Below are 24,297 nucleotides of genomic sequence, written 5' to 3'. Positions count from 1 at the left end.
CAATTCCATCTTGTTGAGGTATATGCCATACAATCATCCCCAATGACCCAGGCACTGTTCACACAATGTCTCCTGTTTTAAAATACAAGCTGATACCCCCAAAAAGGTAAGTGCAGGGAAATTTATGTAACTCATGTTTTGTATATAGATTTGTAAGCCTTTGGGACAGTATTTATTGCACTGAAAGGAGTACACAGTGCAGAATTTTGTACTTGTAGGTTACTTGCTTTTTTGAATCATTTGAATTTCAGTGGACTGTGCCTAAATTAATTAAAAAAAAAAAAAAAAAAAAAAAAAAAAAACAAAACACCACACCCACAAGTAAAATCTCCAGAAAGGCATCCAGTCTGACTGAATACCTAGTGATCTCTAAGAAAGACGAAAGAGAAAGAAAACTGGCAGATTCTGGCCAGAGTTCTTCTCCACTGTATACACTTCTCATGCCTTAAGCTCTACAATGAACTGATATTGGGACCAATCTACAAAGAGCTTGAATTGAAGTAGAACGAAGTACAAGTGTGAAACAAGTAAAGGTATCAGCAATTGACACAATGAAAAATTTTTAAAAGTTGAATAACTGTTTTCATATATAGCTAATACAGTGTATTTTTGCCAGTGTACCTACACTGCCCAACTGATTTAACTTAGCCTAAAAACATTTGTTCAGTAATAAGTCATTCAAAGACAGATTTCCCCATGTGCATACATCTTTAGCTATACATTAAAACCTACTTTAAAATTGAAAGAATCAAAGCTATATCAACTGAACTTCTTACAGGGTTAAATAACCTGAAAATATAAAACAAGTTTTGTAGTCTAGTTAGTTTTATAATTAAGAAATGAACCCATATCACTAATACCTGGAGCTGCTTCATGAGGTAAAAAAAGCTTCACAGCAACAGAAGAGGCTGACATACTGCAGTGGCCATCTTTCACTCATTAGGAGATAGGCGCCACATGCTGTTTAATTATTCTTTAAGTCTCACTTGGACAAGACTGTCCAGTTATTTTTCTTAAATCAGTATTAATTTATATGCTGTGACATTGATTAGAATGAATGCCAGAAGACAAGGGGCATATTTCTCTCTCAATTTCTCTACTTCTAAGGCTCACTGCATTTCCAGAAAGTTTTTCCAAGTTCTGCCATGTCCTCTCATGATATCTGCATGATATTAGTAATTGGTGAATACAAACTTAGAGTAGCTCAGTGTATTTTAAATGTGTTTGTACAATTGCATGAGAATTTTGAATATACCTGTTCTCAGAGAACATCAAAAAGCATGGTAGTTTCTGCAAATCAGACAAGTTAACAAGGTAAAACATACATAGCTCCTCCTTAAATTATTACCAAATCTTAGGAAGTTAAGCGTCACTGTGCAATTAAATGCAATCTCCAACTATATAAATCAAGCTTTAGTCAGAATAAGCACATATTTTCCATACTCAGTATGGGGAATAGAACAGCAAGCACAATGGAACTGATAAAGGAGCCTGATATCTTAAGCCTGATTGAACAGAAACCATGGGACACACAAACACAGATAGATGCTCCCTGGTGAAAAAGTGACCAGGAAACATGTTGTGAAACTGTCATAAGATAATGGTAACAGGTGACATGATGTCATGAAGAATGTGTAACCAGTGGGAAATTGCTACCAAAAAGAGAACCCCATATAAGTGCCATACAAGTAAAACCCTATATAAACGCCTTATATACTCAATAAAAGTATTGAGAGAAAAAGTATTGATCAGAAGTATGAAAGTATTGACCAGAACTCAGATCTCCCCATCTCTCATCACTGATACTCACAAATATAAGACAAAGCTTTTCTATTTTTAAATACATGCACTAGCAACTAGTACATTCACAGTTCACATTTCTAGTGGGCCCCTCTCTACAAGTACATTAGTAAGGGTTAATTGTTTCCTTTGCATTCAGAAAGAAAATATTTGTCTGACTGTACTTGCTCTGAGGCTCTCCTTCAGATGTCCCTGGCTGTTGAGGAGTTTCCACGGTTTCCTCCACAGGTGCAGTCTGTTCCATCCCACTAAAACAATAAGCAAACAAACCAAAACACACACAAAAAACCAAAACAAAACCACAGCCTTCATGAGTCACACTGGAAAAAAACAAATCAATACATTACTTCTTTTACCAGAATTCCCTAGGGAGAAAAAAAAGGAGAAAAAAAAGAAAAAGGAAAACTCTGACTACAAGCAGAAAGATATATTAAATGACTAGTTGAGCAACTAACAAAATGAGAAGTATTAGGAAAATACAACTTCTATTTCCTTAAAAAGAAAAGCAGATACAAAGATTAAATAACTCAATCATGAATACTAATCATGATTAGTATTAGTTGTCAGTATAACACTGACATTTGGGGTTGCCTTTTTCCTTCTTTTAAAGAATCAAAATTTGTATTTTCTGTAACATGGATTTTAATTCACTGTCAAATGACAGCAGGAACTTATTTTCATTCCAGTAGCAGGCATACATATTTAAAATTAACACCTTTTTGCTGCAATGCATGATTAGCACAATCAGCACACAGACATGCTTTTAAAATCATTCAGAGAGATTTAAATTTAAGCCACTTTTACCACATCACAAGAAAACTGATATATCAGTTCTGACACTACTGAACAGAAAAAAAAAAAACCAAGCCACCAAACCTTAACTAGGGAGAAAATATGTAAGGGCCAATAAAAACCTTGTAAGTTTCCAAAGCCTTCCCTGATATCCTACAGAAGATAGTTTTCTCTAGCTAGTTCTGTACTGTCCATTCAGAACAATGATAACCTAGCTGATCCTTTAAGAAGCCAGAGTACCTAACCAATTATATTAGTATGAAATTCTGTAGAAGAGAGACAGGTTAGTATAACCTTTCAGAAGAATCTGGAACATCAAGACCCAAAAATTATTACACACCAAAGCAGTATTTTTCAATCTTTTAGCATGATTGTTTGAATCCATTAAGTTTTAAAAATAAGATTTTATTTTAAAATAATTTTTTTTTTTTAAAACAATTTTGTCAATGAATGTCTATGTGGCCAAAGATATTTCCTCTAAGTTCAAAACGCATCCTTTTATCCATCCTTCATCAGGCTTCAATTAAAGAGTTGTAGATGTATATGAGAACAAAAACTACTGGATAGAGTAATGTATTGCTAGGTGCAAAGAATGGACAAAAGCCAACATAATCAGTGAGGTTTTACAAATCTGAACAGAAACCAGTACCACTAAAAGATAGACAGAACTGAATGGAAGATTTCTGATTTTTTAAACTCAAAGTGGCCATTAATCACATCATGTGATTAATTTTTCTAGCATTTAAAATATACTTCAGTGGCACAGTCAGCTCAGTATTACCTTCAGAGCCACACTGAATTGTACTACGGTTTTGCAAATTTAGAAAGCATCCATAAAACCCCAGAAAAGAGACTGGACTTCAGGCTGAGTAACAGAGTTTGAATCTTAGAATCAGCATTTTGGAGCAATTCCATTAAACACCAGAGTCCCACTTACTTGACTGTTGAGAAAAGTAATAGCTTACTTTCATTAAAGGACAACTCAGCTCCAGTCAAAATACTCTGGCTGTCTTAAGTGAATAAGTATCATCATGCCCTGCCTTCAATTTAATCTCACTATCATGAAGGAGGCCAAGTTAAAAAAAACTGTAAAATTACATTAATTCTACAACAATAGAAAGCGATGCTTATAAAGCTCAAAATGGACACGAAACTGATGAAAATTATGATCTAACATAGGCTACAGAAAATTTCGATCTATGATGGGCACAATTATATGATATACCTCATATCATCTTTAATTATTCTAAGCTCTACCTCCACCCTTTTTGTCATCTGCTTTCACTCCTCTAGAGAGGAAAGCAATTCTGAGTTTAAGAGGTTTTTTCCTTTTTCTTTAATAACCTCAAACTAAAATCAGTATTGACTTTTTGCCAGCCAACCTGGATAATGGAAGGGAACAGAATACCTACAAGACAGTACAGCAGTGCTGACTATTATTTACTTGTAGATCAAGTAAGAAACAGCACACAGAACACTTACGTTTTATCATTCCCACTTTGTCTTTCAGCTTCCCATTTTCTTCTTTGGTCAAACCCATCAAAACTTCCATTTAATCCACCACCTCTTCCTCTACCTCTCATTCTGCCTCTTCCTCCACCACGACCTCTTATTGGTCTTTCACAGTCTAATCTTTCCACTGGTCTAAAAAGAAGATAATTAGTCAGATTTTTTTTTTAAGAGAACAGTTAACAAGAAGAAAAAAAATCATTGTTATATTTGTGCAGTGGTGGGACACATCAGTATTTAACAGCTACTGCACAATTTTTAGACTGCACCTTTATACAGCACACACTACAGCTGTTTTGGTTTTGTCATTAAAAATGGACAAAGTGAACTTTGGAGAAATTATTATAGTACACAGAAAGATCAGCAGTTGTTAACACTGGAAACATTACAGAAATTAAAGAAAACATTATAAAACTGTCAAATCTTCACACTTTTATCACACAACAGCTCTACCGTCTAAACCCATAAATATATGCAACTGCTAAAATTTTCAGACAACTTGTTATCTGCCAGATATCAACTATCATAGTATAAAGTAAGAACAGCCACATTCTGAAGCATTAAAGGTTTAGGTGCAATCTTCTAGTACTTATGAAGAGTGCAAAATCAACATGTATTCACTTTCCAAGCAGCAAGTTCCAACTTGGAACCTCCCACACGTTCAGCGAAGCTCAGTACTGAGCTCAGAAACATTTTAAATACGCTACTGACTAGGGGGTACATTTTCAGATCTTTACATTTTTCAGTTTTGCCTTATATTTCTAACATTCAACAAAAGTGTCCCAATTCAACCTCCCAGAAGCTGAAACTATGGCTCACACAGGTATGAAGTAAATAGCCTTGCAAAAAACCTGCATGCTAATAATGCACAGATCCTCTGTGAGGGCCTTAGTTCTCTCTGCAGGGTACATACCGTTCCACTGAGAATTCCACTTGTCTTTGTGCTCCATAGGGACGGTATTCCCTGAAAGACGGTCTCCATTCAGTTTTCTCTTTTTTCCCCTCTGTGCCTCTGTTACTGAACCCTTGTTGTTCTCCCTGCCTGGGTGCTCGCTTTGGGCCTACACAAACACATGCAGAGATTACTGACAGCTCAACAGTAACACAACTGCAGTTACCAAACCACTGACTGAAATGAGTTGGTTACACCTCTAAATCCAAGTCCATCAAAATATTAAAAGTCCTTATAGTTAATGTTGGCAACACTGTTTGAAAGACACATATTTATTTTACTTTCTGTATTGATGAACTTGCAAAATACTATGGGTTTTGACATATGTCAGAAATTTCCAGAAAAGAAAAGAAAGATTTTTCTAAAGAAAAATCTCATTTTGCTCACAAGTCACAGAAAAGGAGAACAGAAACAGTTTTTCTCATGTCTTCAAGGATCGTGAAAGTATAGTACAGGATGAGGAGGAGAAGCTTCAATGGAAAAGGCTAACTGAAAGGTAGCAACAGAAGCAATGAAGGTGAGGGAAAGAGAAGGGCCCCTTACAGACAGGTGTTGATTGTGAAACGACATGCCTCCAGCCAGATGAGCTCAAGTTAGAAGTCGAAGCCTCCAGGTCCTCTAAGCTCATGGCCACAGTATCAAATAACCATCACAGGGTCACCGCCTCACACTGCTGTTCCATGGAAGCATCATTCAACAACACTAAAGTAACCGACTTCAGGTGGCAGAGACCCAAAGAGTAAAGTAGAAAGACTTCAACACTACTAATTCCAGAATATAAACATATTCCAAGATAAAATATATTTTAGCTTTTTAGGGTTTTGTTCAGCAGTTGTTGGGGTCACGGAGGATCGGGTTGGCAGAATGAATGGAAAGAAATTGTGAAATTATAATACAATAAACTGAAGTTTTACACTCAACCTGTATACATCAAGAAGAAGATTAAGGTTCCTTATGTGCTTCCCTTCCCATTTCCCCAAATTCTGTTCTGTATCTGGGACCAAGTTCTCCAGAAGAAAGAAAGAAAGCCTTTTTGTCTGCTAGGCCTCTATATTTAAACCAATACCCTTTTCACCAATAGTGTAAGTCAATCAAGCAAAGAACAGGAAAATCAGTCTCAAACAAAACCAAGATACTGTTTCCACAAGAAGTACCTGTGGAATGCTGAGCAGATTACTGAACTCAGGTTACTGGAAAAGTGACAGTCCTGGCTACTGTACCTCTGTTGCTAGAGCATAGAGAGAAAAAAGGCTATTTTATGTCACGATATTAAGATGCAAATTAATTCATAGCCCCACAGAAACGCCCACATAAGAAGATTTTGGATCAAAGCTTAGGTGGTGAGGAGGAAGTCTAATACCATTTGCAAAGAGAAAGCTTCAAAGAACTATCAACTTGGTGAGTGAGTGGTAAATAAAGCTTTTTGTTATGCAGTAAGAACAATCATATTTGTAGAGAGAAGATAGTTTTATGTGTGGTGCAGAAGCAACTCCAGCTTTGTTTTTCTTTAAACTACAAACCACTTGACATAATACATTCCAGTAATTCTCTTTTCTCAAGGTTTAGAGTTACTTGATCCTTAGAGCACTGAGCACATTTGCATTACCCAAATTATGATTTAATCTCTGGATAAAGGACAACTTTTGAAATCAGTTTCTGAGTAAGCTTTTCAAATCAGGACGTTTTAACACAAAGTAAAATTATAAAAGATACAGAATTATACATGCTTTTGGGAAACATCTGCTCTACACAAATCTCAACTACACTACCAACTATGTAAGTGTTAATTCTAAATTGGAATCTTGCTATGGAAAAAATGACTAATAATTTCTGGCCTCATTTTGTTATTTTGTTTGGATCTGAATGCACAACAATGTATAGAAGACTATGGTGTTATTAATTTTTGATCCTCTCATTGGCTATCAGAAGCATCAGTTACTCTAAAAAGATTCCTTTGGCAAGAAGGCAGTAGTCAGGGGCACCCATCCCTACATACTTAGTATTAACCTCAATTTCATCTTGAGATTCAAAGAGCTCCTTGGAACTAGCAAAACAATGCCAAAAAAAAAAAAAAAAAAAAAAAAAAAAGATGCAGAAGTCATTTCAAAAAGACAGTGTCTTGCTCTATTACCTAGTACCACTTAGAAGTACTTCAAAATAAGTCTTCTTGCAGGAGATGTCAGTATATTACATGTCAGCAGCACTGAACATACTGGATGGAGCCATCTGTCCTACTCCAATTTCACTTTGATTCTAACACATAACTTTATTGACTGCAGATGGATTTTAAACACTAGAAAGACTATTCTATACAGGTAGTAAGTGCCACAAAAACATCCTAACTGGTTTGACAGATATGAAGTAGGGGATTGCAACACTGTAGTGGATGCAGCACCTGTATCTCTCTATTAGGACAAGTCATCCTCATGGCAGAAGTTTGTGTGACCTGCTTGTGAATCAGTTAAAAAAAACAGCACAACTTTCAGCTCTGCATGTAAGCGCAAACCAAACTGGAACTTGCCATCATCTATAGTATAAGCTATACAATTTTATTCCTCTGCCACGTGTATGTCCTAACACAGACTCAGTTTAATTTACAGAGCTCAAGGCCCATCTACCCTTTGGGGAACAAAAAAATCAAGGCCACAAAATCAAGACAAAGCGTGAACCATCTTGTATATCACTGACATAATAACTTAAAGAACTAGGGTACACTTTGAACGCTTGCTTAATAACTACCTTTCTAAGTACACCCCAATTTTGTCTGCTGGCTTGTATATATAGTCTGGTATGCAGGTTTTCTTCAAAACCACACAAAAAAAAGCTTTGGAGTTCTGTGAGTCATTTACTCGAGGCCCTACAAACATAATTCTAAAAACCAAAGATCACTCTTTCCTGGTTACCTAGTTTAGCCTCTCTTTAAAGACGTTTTCCTGTGTCTTAAAATTACATCTGTAATCTGTATTCACCTGAATATGTGTCCCACTATTCTCCACCACAGTTTCCCTGGATTGTTACTGCATCAGCCCAATCTGTTGGCTAAGCTGCCTAACACTTTACTTTTTAAACTGAGAAATCAGAAAAAAAAAATCTGATGTTTAAAGTGTTTCATCAGACCTAGCTTTTTTTTTTTTCCCCAGAAGAAGATGAGCTATTATTATCAAAGGGAAAGAATCTGTAAATACTAAAATTACCAGGTACTAGAACTAGACAATGCTAAAGAAAAAAAGCTCAGTTTTATGAGACATTGTTAAAACTCTAAATCATAAAGAGGAAACATACTTAAGTAGTTTTCATTTTGCCCACAATATTTCACTATTAGTATTAGTTTTACTAACACTGCAGCATTTAGATAAGAAGATTTTCTAGAGCAGTGTTTTTAATAAATACGTACATAGAACCTGCAACTGGAAAAGCAGAACTTGAATTTTTATAACCTGCATTGCTTGGTTTCCCAGACACTGGATATATATGTATTAACAGTGATTTAAAACAATGCAGCAAAGTCTAGATGCTTTTTCAGTGTTGCTGTCTAGCTCTCAGCAAGTTTCTCTATCCCTATCATCTATCCTTAAACAAGTGAGACTTTTGCTTTGTGGCTCTTCACTGTCTTGTACTGAGAGAGTGTGTTCCCACCTTTTTAAATTTTTTTGTTTAAAAAAAAAAAAAGTTTCTACAAAGCCTTGACTTCAGACAAACACCACAAGGAGCCCAGCCTGCAACTGCTATCAGTGACTATAAACTAAAGGAGTAACCTTGCTCTTTCTCCCACTCCCTACTGTAAGGAACATCAGGATGTGATAGTGGCAGCTGGCATGCAATTCACAAGCTGAGAGAGATAACTGCTTGCAAAGAGCAAATGGGAAAAAGAGTGTTTGTGGAAGGGTCGCATTGACAGAAGACTCCCCAGCATAAAAGGAGACCTCTTACAGACCTGAGATATGGAATTACATTTGTTGCCTGAATGGATAAACCTAACCATTATGGGAAGCAGTGTGGTCATCAAAAGCTTACAAAAGGAGTTAAAAATACCAGAATTGTTGAAAACCACAACCACAAAGCTGTGGAGTAAAATCAGCATTGATGTAGAACTGAGCTTGTGCTTAATCCATAAATAAAACCAAAAACAAATGAACAAACAAAAAACTCCCACAAAACAAAAGCCACCCAAATAAACAAAAAATCAGAACAACAACAAAAGCCAACAACCACTTCCCGCCCCACCCTCCCCCCCCCACCCCAAAAAAAAATATAAAAAAGAATAGGAAGGAAACCCCCTCCAAATCTGAAAGACGATCCTTCTGCCCAGGACACCTGAAAAGAACCAAGTAGGTCCAAGGCTATGGTAGAAATACCTTGACCAAACAAAGCAAGAAAGAAAACAATCATGAGGAATTTTTTAGGCACAGGAGGGTACTGAAGACCCCAACTACCAAGGCTAGAGCAGTTAAGTAAAACACTGAAAGCTATCAAGGCAGAGGAAGTGGAATTGGAGTCTGGAGAAAGAAAGGATATTCAAGATGTAAAATGAATACTAGTTATAGGTCACATAGTTATAGGTCACATAACTGTGTGTGTAACACAAAGTAGAACTGATTCTTAACACAATAGACAAACATTGACCCCTCAAAACATGAATTGTTCTGAATTTGAAATCATTAATTTAATTACTATTACTTTAAAAGAATGTCATGTTTTGAATTCAGCAACTCTACCATTTGTTCCTTCCAACAGAGAGTCACATCACGACTGCTATGAGGTGTTCCACTCAGCCAGCTATGGACAGATTTGTAAAATCAGCCTCTAGAGACCTTAGATCTTAAACTGTTCGCTAATGGATCTTCATACTATGTAAATGGAAAACAGCACAGAGGCTATGCATTGCTCAGAAACTTTGAGGCGCTCAAAATGGAACCTCTACAACCCTTGCTGATGGCCCAGGAGGCCAAATTAATTGAATTAGCAAAAGCAGCCTTGTGATGACATGACCAGCTAGAGTCACTATTTATACCAAGTCTAAATAAGCTTTTGGAGTGTGTCATGCAAGGGGTATGATATGGAAAAAATGAGAGTCCCTTGCTTCAGCAGAAAATAGCATTTCTGATGGATTTTAAATCCAGATTCTATTCTGGTAGCTATTAAGCTTTCAAGGGAAAATTCTGTCGTACACTCTCAAGCTTATACAAAAGGCTTCAACAAAACGCAAAAAAAAAAAAAAACAACCAAAAAAAACCCAAAAAACCAAAAAACCTCCAACTTGTAGTCAGATAGCTTTATAATGGCCTGAAGCTCAGGAGCAGTATACTTTAAGGTATTATGCAATGTTGGGAAATAGCCCTCCCCAACATCTAAGGCTGTCATCAACACAACTAGTGTTTGGCAAGCAATTACATCCAGGACCAGCCTCTTGGAGATCAGTAGATCAGTGGCTGACCCAGTGTGTTAAATGCAAAAAAGCTTGGAGGAAAAAAAAAAAAAAGGCATGCTCAATGGTATTACTGAATTATTAATTAAGGTATTTTCACAGAAATCCAAATTAAAACCTAAATGGAAATGGTCATTCATCATTCTACTGTGCACTTATGTTGCTGTTAAAGCATTAGGATATTATGTCTGTTACTTGCAATAACATCATATGTGACATTATGGACAGCAGTTAAATGCTTTGAAAGACATCATGAGTTCTTTTGATAATAGTGGGAAAGCTTAGCAAAAACACAGGGAGGACTGTTGTAGACTCAGTTTAGTCTACAACTAGTTTAGTGAGCTGAATTCTTTTATCTTAGCATAAACAAAGCGCTGAAGTTTTAGGCCACAAGCTGCAAACTTTCACCTTGAAATGCTGAATGAGTCTTGTACTACTGTTTAGGAGTAGAGAGACCAGTGCAAACTAAAAGATTAAGAAGTTATGGCTATCATCAGAAGCTGCAATCCATCCAGATAAAAACAGGTACAGAGAAAGAATCAATAGTGAACAAGACCCCAAAACAAAAATCACCATTGGAATAAGAGATCCATGCAAGGTGTGTGAAGTGTGCAAAGAATAGGTGCATAGGTTGTAAGGGTATAAAATCACAAGTATTTCTTTGTTCTGGGTCCCTCTGGTGAAGCACCTAGCTTAAGCTGTCCCTGTTGCAGTACCACAAAATAATTCCTGTTTTTTCCCCAGAAACTGGATGTCAGAGACTCAGCTGTGGGAAGCCTAGGGTGAATAAACGTCTCTAACAACTTACAAACAGGCAACTAATCTTTCTTTACAACAAAACTTCATAACTAGAAATAGTAAAAGGCAATTCAGGCACTCAGGCACTTATTTTGCTATAGTTTAGTGCAGAAGAATTAAGACCACAAAAACAATTTTACTTTCTCCCCTTTAAATGCGTGTGACCACACAATTATTATACCAAACTTCAAACAATTAATTTCATTAATTAAAGCATGGCAAATTACATGATTTGCAAAAGAATAAGGGTATCTCAAAATACAAAAAAAAAAAAAGCTTCAGCTATTGCAAGCAACACACCAGAGAGACACATGGAATTAGACTCTATCATGTAGCATTTTGTTTTCATGTGTGCCAGTACTTGCTGAATTACAGAATCATCTGTCGCAACTTTCTTCTAGGCAATCCTTATGACACTGTAGTTGAAAAAATCCTATCAGGATAAAATATTTAAAAATAAGAAAATTACAGTAAAAGATAAAATTACATAAAAACTTTCCATGCCATTTTAAAATCACAGCTAAAAACTCAAAAGAACAGTATTTAGGAGCTACATATAAATGTTACCAGACTCATCATATGTACGTGAAAGAAGAAAACCTTTTAGAATATTAGCAACAAAGGTTTAGAGATTTCAGAAGAACAGAGAGTATTACTGCATGATCAACAAATTTAAATTTTCCTGGACTGATAAAGAATGCCAGCTCTGCAACTGGGCCTTTTGAATAAAGAGCTGGCAAATGCAGTTTGGTCACTGTGCTAAGAATGAACCGAGTTAACATCAAGTGGTGCAATTATAAGAGCTGAAATACCCACAACCAGCCTTTACTGAAATCTTCAGCTAATACAGTCTAAAAACCACAAAGCAACAGTCAGTAGAAGAGAAAAAATACACATTTAAGGTCAAAAGGTTTTGGTAGACAATAAAATAGGAGTCCATTTTCTCCATAAAAAACGCAGCTTAAAAAGCTCTCCTTACAGTTGTGTCCTTTCATAATAAATAGTTTGGATTCTAAAGGTCAAAGTATTACATTATCTGGCAAAGGCCTCTCAGGAGGTTTGCTTCAGATTGAAAATATCTCCAGAAATTTAGTAAAACCTGCTCTGGAAAACTCAGTGAAGAACTATATTTTAAAAAAAAGCTACCTTACAGAACTTTGTGACTAGATCTTCTACTCAAACTTTAAAACATAATACCACGAAAAAATCTCTGACTACCATAAAACTTCTTATACTGCAAGATAGAAGACTAGATGTGCTTTCAGTCTTTCTAAAAATCCTTTGCTAGAGACCCAATATGCCCAAGAAATAATATTAGAATAAAACAAAAATCATTAAACTTTACAAGACTTTGTAGTCCAAACAAGCGAACAAACTAGCAATTAGACAGAACAGTCTAGAGGGCTCCAAAGGAGGGTTATGAAGATGATTATGCTGCAGAATATCCAAAAGAAGGCTGTGAAGGTTATGAAAAGATTGGTGAGACTGCCTTATGAGCAAAGACTGAAGGAGTCACATTGTCCCCAGACAAGGCTTCATATAAACCTTCATACATCATAAATATAAAACATACATATAAAGCTTCATACATCACAGTACCCCGGGTACTTGAAAGGCTACAATGATGAAGGATCTCTGCACAAGGAGTCCCATGAAAGTGAATGGCTACAGCGGGGACAAGTTGCACAAGAGACTTCATCTGTGTTAAGAATTTCTTTCTGCTGCGACCTTACACTGAAACAACCTTCTCATGGTTAAGCCCCCTTCAAAGAAGGCTTTCAAAATGCAACTGGACAAGGCAGCAGATGAGCTCTCCAAGGCTACCTTTCCTGGGAAATCTTGGACCAGACCATCCTTTGAGGTCCCTTCCAACATGGCCTTTCAGCCCTGTTCTGTCATGAGATGATTCCAAGAACACCAGCAGAATACAGTGAATTCCATCATTTAAACTGGAATACCACCAGAATCTGATTCTGCTCTTCAGATGGGTCTAGATGCTATTTTGTGGTGTTTAATTACTAGTAAGTAGAAAGAAGTTAAAGGTAGCTATGCCCAAAATCGGGGGGGGGGGGGGGGAGGGTGGGGAAATCACTAAGAAAGTCTATTAACAAAGTCTTAAGTTTGATGTGTTGTTTTTCTTTTTTATTTTTAATTAAAAGTTTGGCAATTAGTTTTATTTAATAATCAGTACTATTTATTTCCCCAAACAGAGGTGCACTCTTCCGGCAACGCATCTGTTATTAGAAGCTTTATGCCGAACTGTGGGGTCACAAGGTCACACTCACCTGTTAAGTTGATAGCCCTCTGAATCTTATATAAAATCTGTAAGTTTTCTGGTTGAACCCTATGTAACAAACCAACTTTGTATGACCTAAATACAGAGCTGACCTCCTTCCTTCCAAAAATCCGCAAGATTTTTCTCTCAACAGGCCGCTTGCTTAACATTTGTCAGCTACATCATCACTTGTGTACTTACCCAAACTCAGAGGGTTCCTGCCATTCAGAGCAGATTTGCTAAGACAGCACATTCAAGGAAGAACACACAGTCAAGACCAAGTCTTGACTATCCACACTGGTTTAGCATCTTAATCACTATACTTTTATAGGCCTTACTTCCTACCCAAGGAAGACAAACACATAAAATCTAGAACAGATGCTATGTTTAAAGAAGAAAGTGCATTTTTAAATATAGAAGAGAAATAACTCTTCTTAAACTAGATCTTAATGCTCTTTCACTAAGGGTACTATAGTCAGCAGTCTTTTCTTCATTTTAAATTAGCAGGAAATTGAAACATGGTGCACATGCCCGTTGTCTCTGCGTGAGAAAAGAGATTTCTTAACACCAAGGCTGCAGAGAATACTGGCCACAGGGCAACAGTGTATTGCCAAGAATGAAGACACCTACAGGTAAGCAGGAGGTAAAGGAAGGTCTTCACTACTACCATGCTCCTGGTAAGCTACCAATACTCACCAGTTCTTGTTCAAGAACTTTTTTCATCAGAACTTGAGATTTTTCTGTTCACTGAACAGATTCCTTCAGCTTCTGCTGACAACCACAATAGAGTAACCTTTAAATAAAATAAGCTGTCATAGTCAGAATATTGATCTTAGGGGACAAAGTCACATATCTGCAGAGAAACATCAAATAGACTAATTTTGTATAACTGCCCAAAAAGATGGTGACAAGTTGTCTATATCTTCCTCTACAAAGGCACTCATTATCCAGGACATATTTAGCATTGAAAGATTCTCTGCTCCATAAACTCCTACAAATGCATCAGCTAACTGCTGTAGGGAAGAGTGTACAAGACTGTAAGCCTAAGCAATAGAACTGGTAACACTGGCAACAACTTGATGGAGCAACAACCCCGGTTCAAAGGCCTTTTCTAGGGCATTAAAACACACAGTACAATTACTGTGAGTTTAATGGAAGAAAATATCTTAATAATAGATCATGTGTTAGGCTTCATTGTCTCCTGCAGGAGAATGAGAATTTACAACCCAAGAGTGTGAAAACAGAATCTCCCGTACAGAGAGTCTCAATACTTGGAAACAATCCACCAATTCTCAGATATTGCAGATACTGAATCCAGCAACATGAAGCTCAATATCGGGTAAGTAACAACAATCAGACTCGTTAAGACATAACAATCAGCTCCCAACAAAGCCTCCAGCTGCAAAGAAGACTGTGACAGACATTTTCGCAACTGACTCCCTCTTTTCCCAAGCAATATTACACATCAAAACATGGCAACTGACCATTCCTGAACACCGTGCTGAAGAGCTACCCCAGGAAATGAGGCTTTATTCAAAGGCTGATTCACCAATGCAAGTTCAAGGCAAAATAAGCACAGATCCCAGGTGATGTTAGAACCCTGAAGACACTGAAAGGCCAGAAAACTCCCTGATACCGAGAAACCACAGCCGGAAAATTCGGACACTGAAGGATACTGCCCAGGGTGACAAGCAATGAAAAGCAGCATCAGGGCTGCTAAACCAGCCTGAGCGCTGTAGATGCCGCACCGCAGGAGTCAATGTTCCTGCACTTGTCTCTTGGGGAGACTGCTGAAGTTTTCATTTACATATTCAAAGACCTTCTCGGCTGAGAGCGCTCCGCAACATCGTGTCAGGACCGTGCCCAAGTGTCACTGCTTTCTCTGAGGGCACTTTCAGGTGCATTCACCACGCCGACCCCACTGGGGAGCGGGTTTTGTTCAGCGGTGCTGTGACAGCGCTGCCCCCACGCCTGCCGAGGGCTCCGGCCACACGCCAGGAGCCTCCTCCTTCCCTCCTTCCCAGAACCGGCCACGGCCCCGCCCGGCCCCCCCAGAGTACCTGCCCGTGGCGGCTCGGCAGGCGCGGGTGCCGGGGCGCTCTCCGGCTGCCTGCGCTCCTTCTGGGTCTCCCTCCTGCCGCCGCCCGCCCGGGCACCGGGCACGGCTCTCCCGCCGGCCGCCGCCGCCTCGTCGCGCCTCTTCCTCTGCTGCTGCCGGCGTTCGGCCTCGCGCAGGACGTCGAACGGGTCCGACTCGTCGTCCAGGAGCTGATGGAAGCGATTGGCGACGGAGCACCCGAAACTCTCCTGCATGACGGCAGCCAGCGGGCTGCCCACCGGCCCCGTCATCATCCGCGCCGCCGCCTCTCCTCCCCCGACCGCCCCTTGCCCCCGCCGAGGCTGCCGCTGCCGCTCGGGGCCGAAACAAGGCGCACGCCGGGCGAGAGCGACGACGGCCCGGCCCGGCCCGGCCCGCGCACCGCCCCGGAGCCCACGAGCCGCGCACCTCCCCGCACCCCCCGCCGCCCCGGCAGCCAATGGAGCCCCGCGGAGCGCCCGCCGCCGCCGCCGCCGCCTATAAGAGCGGCCGAGCCCGCCCACGGCCTGCACGCGCGACCGGCGAGCAATAGAGCAGCCAATCCTGGCGCTGGGCTACGCCCCGCTCCGCCCCGAGTGCCCAGTTTCGGCCAACCAACGTGCAGCGCCGCAGCTGTCAATCACAGCCTCTGACCAATGCGGTGCGCCGCTCTATCACTCAGGCGGTGCGCGCCCCACCAGCCCAGCGGCGGCGCGGCCGAGCCCGCCTCTCCTCGGGCACGGCGAGGGGCCTGTCCCGGCGGGCACAGTCCCGGCCGGGGCCGCTCCCGAGCGGCGAGCGCTGCAAATGTGGCGCCATCACACAACGGTGTCGCCGCGTGTCTTTCGGTACATCCTGTAACAAGTGACACCAAGGAAAGAGGCGCTCGCTGCTCTGAGAGCTCCGAAGGGACGGCTCCGCGGGGGGCGGCCGGCACGCTGGGATCCGGTCGGGTGTTACCGCAAAGTGTCGGGAACGCCCCGTCTGCGGGGAAGGGCGGCGATGTTCATCCCGCGGCAATGTTCATCCCGCAGCGGTCCCGCGGCCCGCCCGCACCGCCAGCGCCGCCCGGAGCCCGCGCTGGGCTCAGAGCTCGGCCCGGGAGCGGCTCCGCCCGGCCAGACCGTGACCGGGCTCCGCCGGCACCCAGCCCCCCTGGCGGCGGATTTAATGCACCGCCCCTGCAGGAGCAGCGGCGGCTGCTTACGGGTCTGCACCGAGATGCGAGTCCCAAAATAAATGTGTCTCAATAAATATGACCGACAGTGAGACCCATCAAAGCTTTTTTCGGCAGAGGACGGGCACCTGGGCGGGCGAAATACCAGTGGCACTTTTGTCAGCCACAGTAACAACAAAATCTTAGCCCCCAGCTACAATCGCCCAAAGAATGGCGACTGCAGTCGTGATTTCTGTGATGAGGGTGTCTTTATTCTGATCATTCTGGGGAAACTAATACTTCCTCTGTCATGATAGCTTCATTGTGTACACCACCTTGTTCAGAAATTAATTTTATCCTAATTACAGTAACTAGAAACCGTATCTACATCTTTATATTCTACATCTTTAAGTCAAAGTTATGCCGTATATGAAAGATGACAGAGGAGCATCACTGGCCAGTGCCATCACTGACTGTAATATCCTTGCAGCTTTAATAGGTACTTTGAAGGTCATAATATCTCTGGAGAGGTATGAATACAAGGAATTCAGAAATATTTCAGCAGTAAGATTAGAAATTCGGTATTCTGTGGGATTTGGCTTTGTTTTTGTGAAGAAAAAGATTTCTCTTTTTCTCAAAAGAGAAAAAAAAGTCTAGCTGCTCAGAGAGATTCTACAAAGACAGCCAAACCCAGTGTTTGCTATAAATATAACTTATCTTTATCTGTATAATTGTATTTCCTAAAATTAATGCAAAGATTTAGAAAAAATCTTAGTTTTCTGATGCTCTGAGCTGTCAATCAAAACAAAATTTCTGTAAGAGATTCCAACATCCAAACTGATTAAAAGTCTTGCATGACAAATATAAGTAATTTGCATCTTTTTTGGTTGCAGCTGTCAGGAAGATTAATCCACAATGCCAGAGGTTTATGTCCGAAAAGGAGACAGAGGAGTCCCGTAGCTTTATTAATGAATAAAAGGAGAGGTCATGGGGCAATTTCCCAAACTGGGATCTCTCGAATTGCTGAGGGATGCAGCCTCTTTTTATCCTAATTTCTCGGTCCCATTTCCTTCTCGATTTCGCCATTGTCTTAGGTACTTGAGAAGTACAGACTTCCTAAATCACCTCAAACAGACCCTCTTCTATTGTGTATCCTCTCCCTCCTCTCTTCCCTTTTCTTTGTGTCTCTGTTCTTTTTCTCAAAGTTCAGGAATTTAGTGCAGCCTTGGGTGAGTAACAGTCTGTGTCAATTAGTGGAATTCCTCTGGAATTTATGGTTCCTACCATTGCTTCTTTCACCTATCAGTATCTGGCCTTATCTACCAGCAGGCCCACAGTTAGTTTGTAAAAACATCTCCCTCTCATTCCTTTCATTGTCAAGTCACATTCTTACACAAACAACAGCGACAGACAAGGAAAACAAGTTTACTGCTGAAGTGAAACCAAATGTTCTGTCTGGAATTTTACACCAAAAAGTAACAGCGATGGCTTCAGCAGGATTACATATTTGCATGCAAAGCCTCAATCTCATCGTTTTAGTACTAGGCATAGGTGCCTAACCTTTCTGACAACAGGTGACTCATGTTATGTCAAGATGAGGGCTGCCTGCCCAAGTGGCTATTCCATCCACATTCTCTCACAAATGGATTTTTCACACACACAGAACAGCACCCTACACAAGGTTGCCTAGCAGGTGTAGATATGGAAAACAGCCTCTTTACCAAAAGAGCCCTTGCTTATTTTTCTTTTTTCTCCCTTTTTTTTTTTTCAAGGTGCAAAAGTGCCTAATTACGAGAGACAGAATTGAGAACAGAGAGTGGTGTTTCTCTGAGCTTTACAGCTAAATACCTAATCACCAGCAAGGGTCATCCTGTCCTTGACCTTTCTTAGAAACACTTTCTCATCCCTGGACATTTCATTTTCTAGTGCCTACATCTCTCCTGGCTGAGGGAGAAACATCCCTCACATGATGAACACATAACATGGCTCAAGGTGCCATTCCAGGGCAGGGCACCAGGACAGGTAGAGAGGGTAACAGTGTCGCTTAGAGGATCTAACCATCACATACATTTTCCAGCAATGCAATTCTACTAAGCAAGATCGACTACATGAAATCTTAAGCCAAAAGGAGAGCCGTATCATCAAAGATGGGCCTGCTTATAGAGGAATACACCTAATACTGAGAGGTTTGTGTGTGAGCTGGACATTGTGCCCTGCCTGGCAGCAAATGGCTGGAGCCTGGATAAGCCATGAATAGGCACCAACCTTCTGCTAACAAAAGGCACAGGGACCTGTGGTTCTAGCTGGTAGGGGTGGGGGTGGCCAGTCACCTTGAGACTCTGCAGGACCTAAAAAGCAGGAGAGGACCTCAGCCAAAATACACCATTAGACCAAAGGGGCAAGTGCAAGGGGCGTGAAGGATGGGCACACAGATTGTAAGGGTGTAAAAGCCCAGGGATTCCTTAGTGTTACAGTTCTGCCTACTTTATCTTGGCCAAGGTCAGGATGAAAGACACGGGAAATGTAGAATCCAGTTAGGTCTTGGTTGTTTATTCTATCTTATTTATTTACAGTATTTACAGCTTGAGCACCAACTTGCTAGTTAGAGAAACGAGACAAAATGGAGGGCTTCTAACTTTCACCAAGGCTACTTAAGAGATAGTTACCCAATACCAAAGTGACACCTACATTATTTATATTTTTGACCCAATAGTGACCATTTGATTTTTGCAATGCAGACATCTTTCACCCAATTAGAGAAAGCCACCCAGATCCGTGAAGAAGATGGAAGAAGAATGTGAAGAAGAAGAACTCAGACAACACCCTGAATCCTCCATCTTGGCCCACACACATTACTATATACCAAAACCCCAAACCTAAATTTTCACCCTGTGAGATCACACAACACCACTCTAACTACACACCCACAATCCCTGTGCTATCACACAATCTCAGAAGCCTGCTCCAAGGCCTCAAGTCAAATGCAGTGTCTCCCTGAGGGTCAGCATCCCTCAGCTCAGAAAGCCTGAAATTTTAGCCTCCAGGATTCCAAAACTTAGAAACAGCATGTGCTGCTACTGAGTCACTGCATCACCATCAAAATACTTCCAGGAATGCACCATCTGAGACACTGCTCTAGGAAACACGGGATCAAGATGGCAAAGGAAGCCTGTCTGACAGGGAGAGTGTGGCGTGTGTAGGGATTGAAATGCAGCACCCATCAGGTCACTGAAGCCACCCACTGCAAAGGGATCTCAGAGCCAGCAGTGAAAATCTTACACCTTGTGAATGTGACCCCTAGAGTGGAATCTGAATGTTCAGACAGGAAACCTAGAAACATGAAAAATGTAGTAATAAACACTTAGATGAAAGACATTATCATTGCTAAGGTTTTATATAAGTCCTTTTTAAAACATAATAACAATAAAGTTACATGCAGTGTGATTGTTATTAAGTACCTAAAGGCCATAATTTAAAAGTGCATGTTTTAAAGAGGTAGAATACCTCTTTTCATCTTTGTCATGTTTTGTTCTGTTTCAGAGCTAATTGATTTTATTTCTGAAAGAGTTTACTATCCTCAAACTCCGTAATTGTCATTTCCATCTTGAGTCTAATTAGCAAGATAGAATACAGGTGCTTTGTCTTGAATCCTTGCTCCCTATCCTTTTACAATTTCAGTCTTATGTCATGTGTGATAAAAGATTTGCTTTGTTGTAATAAGTAGATTTAATCTGAATGTAGGCTGCATCATGTTTCATTATTTTGGTCGTTTGACTCTCAGACTGAACTTTTTCTTGCTTCTACACTAAAATATTATTGCTTTAATGCATTGAATTTGGTTTGCAATGGCAAGCTTTGGAGCGGGGAGGGCTACAGGAATGGAATCTGTGAGAAGCTGCTGGAAGCTTCTCCACGTCTGGCAGAGCCAGTCCCTGGTGGCTCCAAGATGGATGTGCCATTGGCCAAAGCCAGGCAGGTCAGAAACAGTGGTAACACTCCTGTGATAACAGACTTAAGAAGAAAGAAAAACCACAGATGTAATTGTGGCCAGAGAAGAGTAGGGTGAGAATATGTGAGAGGAACAACTCTGCAGACACCATGGGCACTGGAGATGGAAAGGGAAGGAGGTGAGATTCCCCTGCAGCCCATGGTGCAAACCTTGGTGAGACAGCTATGCCCCTGCAGCCCATGGGGATGCAGAGATGGTGGAGGAGAGCTGCAGCTGGTGGAGGAGACCCACACCAAAGCAGGTGGAAGCACAAAGGAGCCTGTGAACCCAAGGGAGGCCCCATGCTGCAGCAGCCTGTCCTTGGAGGACTGCACCCTGTAAAGAGTGATCCAGGCTGCAGCAGTTTTGGGAGGACTGCTGCCTGTGGGATGGACACACACTGCAGCAGGTCACTGAGAGCTGCTGCAGTGAGAGGGACTCACACTGGAGAAGTTCATGGAGAACTGTCTCCTGTGGGAGGGACCCCACAGTGCAGCAGGGAAACACCCCCCTCCTGAGCAGTGGGAGAAACCTTGGGTGATGAAGTGACCATAACCCCCATTCCCTGTCTCCCTGTACTGCTGGGGTAGGAGGCAGAGCTGGAAGGAGAGGGGGTGGCAGGAAGCTGTTTTTAAGGGATTATTTTACTTCTCATTATCCTGCTCTGATTTTGTCAGTAATAAATTCACTTTGTCTCTCTAAGTTGAGCCTGATTTCCCACAACAGTATTCGGTGAGTGATCTCCCCCACTCCTTATCTCAACTCACAAACCTTTTGTTAAAATTTCTTTCCTCTGTCCAGCTGCAGAGGGAAGTGATAGAGGCTTTGGTGGGTGCCTGGAATCTAGCCAGGGTCAACCATGACACTTATTAAGCTAGTAGCATAGCATCAAAATACTATGAAAAGCAAACATATTTAATATTGCTAAGACACTACGGTTCAGATGATTACTTTAGAATTGGTTTTAAATGTTACATGAACTATTACAATAATATATCACAATACCTATGACTGTATACTGAAAAGCAATGCATTTTAAGCCCTTTAGGTCAAGTACATTCTATACGCATATTTTCTCTTCCAGTGTCAGGATCTGGAGAAAAAGTTCTCTTTGGTTATGGCTATTACAACATGAAACACAGAACAGTAAAAATATCAGATGTGGCATCAACTAACTTCTCCCTTCTCTTGTGTTGCCTGTATTAACAAAATTCTACTAGTTAGCATTAGAAAAATTTACAAGATCCATGTAAAGAAGTTAATCTGCTGCCAGGCCCTTGAAAGTCATCACAAAACATAATGTGTACTTTGGGGCAGCATGGAGTTAAATATGGAGCTATTCAGTTGCTCACAAAGCATTTTACCATTCCCAGTCTCTACAGTTCTGTATACCAGCTCACAATGTCAATTCCACCCGTCACTGGAGTGCTTTAGCAGCTACAAATACTATCTGAAGCATTAGGCATGCTGTTTTGGAAAGTTATGATGAGTATTTGCAGTTTGGTTTTACAATGCAATTATTTTAACATGAGTCATTTTTTTTTTTTTTTAATTATTTTTAAGTAGATTTTAACATATTTTTTCTGTATTACTACTCCTCTACAACATCATTATAGCACCAGAACTATTTACCATGGGCTATTTGTAGGGCCAAAGGTTTTTAAGGGGTCAGATTCAAGCACCTGGAAACCTATTTGCTCATTTTGGAAACAAATGTTACAAGCTGCAGCATTTTCTTTCTGGCCTGGCAAGCAAGGCTTGACCTGGTACAGTAATGGTAGGACTTCAACATGTAACACTGACTTTGAGAAGCTGGGGTAGCATTACAATGAACAGGAATTTGCCTAAACAAACATTGGAAGATTTTTAGTTACTTTAAAAGAGCAGTCGAGGCAAACTCAATTATAATTCAAAATGAAAGGGCTGCTGATCTCAGGATGGATAAGGAGTGCCGCAGCCTTGTATTACAGCCTCTGCGCTGGAAGAACTGGTGGGCTTTTTGTGTTATCCGAAAGGGCATTAGTTAGGCATATGCTGCTCTTCCCTGCGCTTTCCTGTTCCCGTCAGCCGTGATGTTTGCTAACACTCTTACAAGGCAGCAGTCTGCAGCATATGAACTGCGAACAAAACAGATCTGGGGAAAAATACTTACAATTTTTACAGCTCTGTGGTTTCTCTGTGTTTCTGGTACTGGCCTGAAAATTTAGCTACTAGTGTACTAAATGTATGTTCTCAGGCTGGAGCAGCCTCATGTTGAGGTGAATCTTCTTATGTTTTAGTTTAGGGCCACTGCTCCTAGTCCTATCGCTGGGTACCACTGAATAAAGTCTGGCACCATCCTCTTAAAATACTACCTGCCTGAAGAACCTGCTAAAATTCCCGACTCGAGGGCCGTGATAACGTCCCCCACCCACAAAGCAAATAAGGTGCTTAGCTTATGTTTGGGATCTAACTGGTTAAGCAACACCAGAAAGCGGTGTTCTCCTTCTCGCAGCCCCGGGACGGGCGCATGTAGCCATACAGCTATGCGTGCTCTACTGCCCGGGCACCGCTCTAGATGGGGCGTCTCCCGCCAGCGCCATAACGGCCGCGCCGTCCAGACCCTGCCCTACCATCCCCGCGGAGGCGGTGGCACCTCACGGGGGTACCTCCTAGCCCGTACGTTCGCTCCCAGGTCTGTCCGCCGCCGAGGAAAGAGCTCCCCCAGCCCGAGACAAGGGACCCGCTGCCCCCCTGCCAGGCGACCCCTTTAAGCCGCCGGGCGCGCCAACTCCGCGGCGCTGCCACGGGATTGGCCCGCGCAGCCCGCCCACAGCCACAGCGCGCCAAACCTGCCCGGGCGCGCCACCCTGGCCGCCCCCCATCCCTGCCGCGCCGGACCAATCAGCGACTCGTCTGGGGCCGTGCGCCCAGCTTCTGCCCAATAGAACGGCAGCAGCCGCACGGCCTCGCCCCCGGGCCCCGCCCCAGAGGCGCGGCCGCCGACTTTCCCGCCCAGCGGTTGGCCGGCGGGAACAGACTCCCCGTGACATTCGCGCCGGGCCCAGTGATTGGCTGCGCTCGGGCGCGAAACGTAACGCGGGAAAACCTTGGGCTCGGCCCGGGCGGCGAGCGCGGAGGTATCGCTACGGCGGCGGCAGCTCCTCCTCGGGCATCGGCGGGACCGCGGCTGCCGGAGGGGCCGGCTTCGCTTCGGAAAGGTGCGGGGACGTTGTGACTGCTTCGCTCCGGCCGCTGCCATGGCCAGGGGCCGCCGCTGACTTGGCGGATCCGCTCGGGGGTGGCCGCGGAGGCGGAGGGGTGCGGAGGGCGAGCCAGCGAGACAGAGGGAGCCGCCGTCCCAAGTGATGAGCGGCTGAGGCGGGCCCGGGCGGCGACAGGTGGCGACGGCCGCGGGACCTCCGTGCAGCTGCACGGCCCATCCCGGGACACGGGCGCGAATAGCGGGGCCGTGCCGCCGCGGAGCGCCCTCCTCTCTCTCTCTCTGTCCGCGTTCCCGTCACCGCTGCCCGCCAGAGTTCGGCG

General features: G+C 42.2%; 1 protein-coding gene across 3 annotated transcripts in view; it reads right to left on the bottom strand.

Moving 5' to 3' along the window:
- The window catches only part of HABP4 (hyaluronan binding protein 4), a 30,616-nt gene extending 14,626 nt beyond the window's left edge, over window positions 1-15,990 (bottom strand). For 2 of the 3 annotated variants that reach the window (XM_083884544.1, XM_083884543.1), the window contains exons 1-4: window positions 15,612-15,990; window positions 5,015-5,162; window positions 4,075-4,236; window positions 1,965-2,048 (exon numbers count right to left, since the gene is read on the bottom strand). In XM_083884544.1, the coding sequence (XP_083740670.1) occupies window positions 1,965-2,048; window positions 4,075-4,236; window positions 5,015-5,162; window positions 15,612-15,903 (686 nt within the window). In that variant the 5' untranslated portion in view covers window positions 15,904-15,990. The remainder of the gene's footprint in view (window positions 1-1,964; window positions 2,049-4,074; window positions 4,237-5,014; window positions 5,163-15,611) is intronic. The other variant, XM_083884545.1, reaches the window with a different exon arrangement.
- Between the last annotated feature and the right edge of the window lie 8,307 nt (window positions 15,991-24,297).

This window comes from Zosterops lateralis (genome assembly GCF_965231275.1).
Source record: "Zosterops lateralis genome assembly, chromosome: Z".
Taxonomy (NCBI): Eukaryota; Metazoa; Chordata; class Aves; order Passeriformes; family Zosteropidae; genus Zosterops; species Zosterops lateralis.
This window is presented reverse-complemented; position numbering and strand designations above follow the sequence as displayed.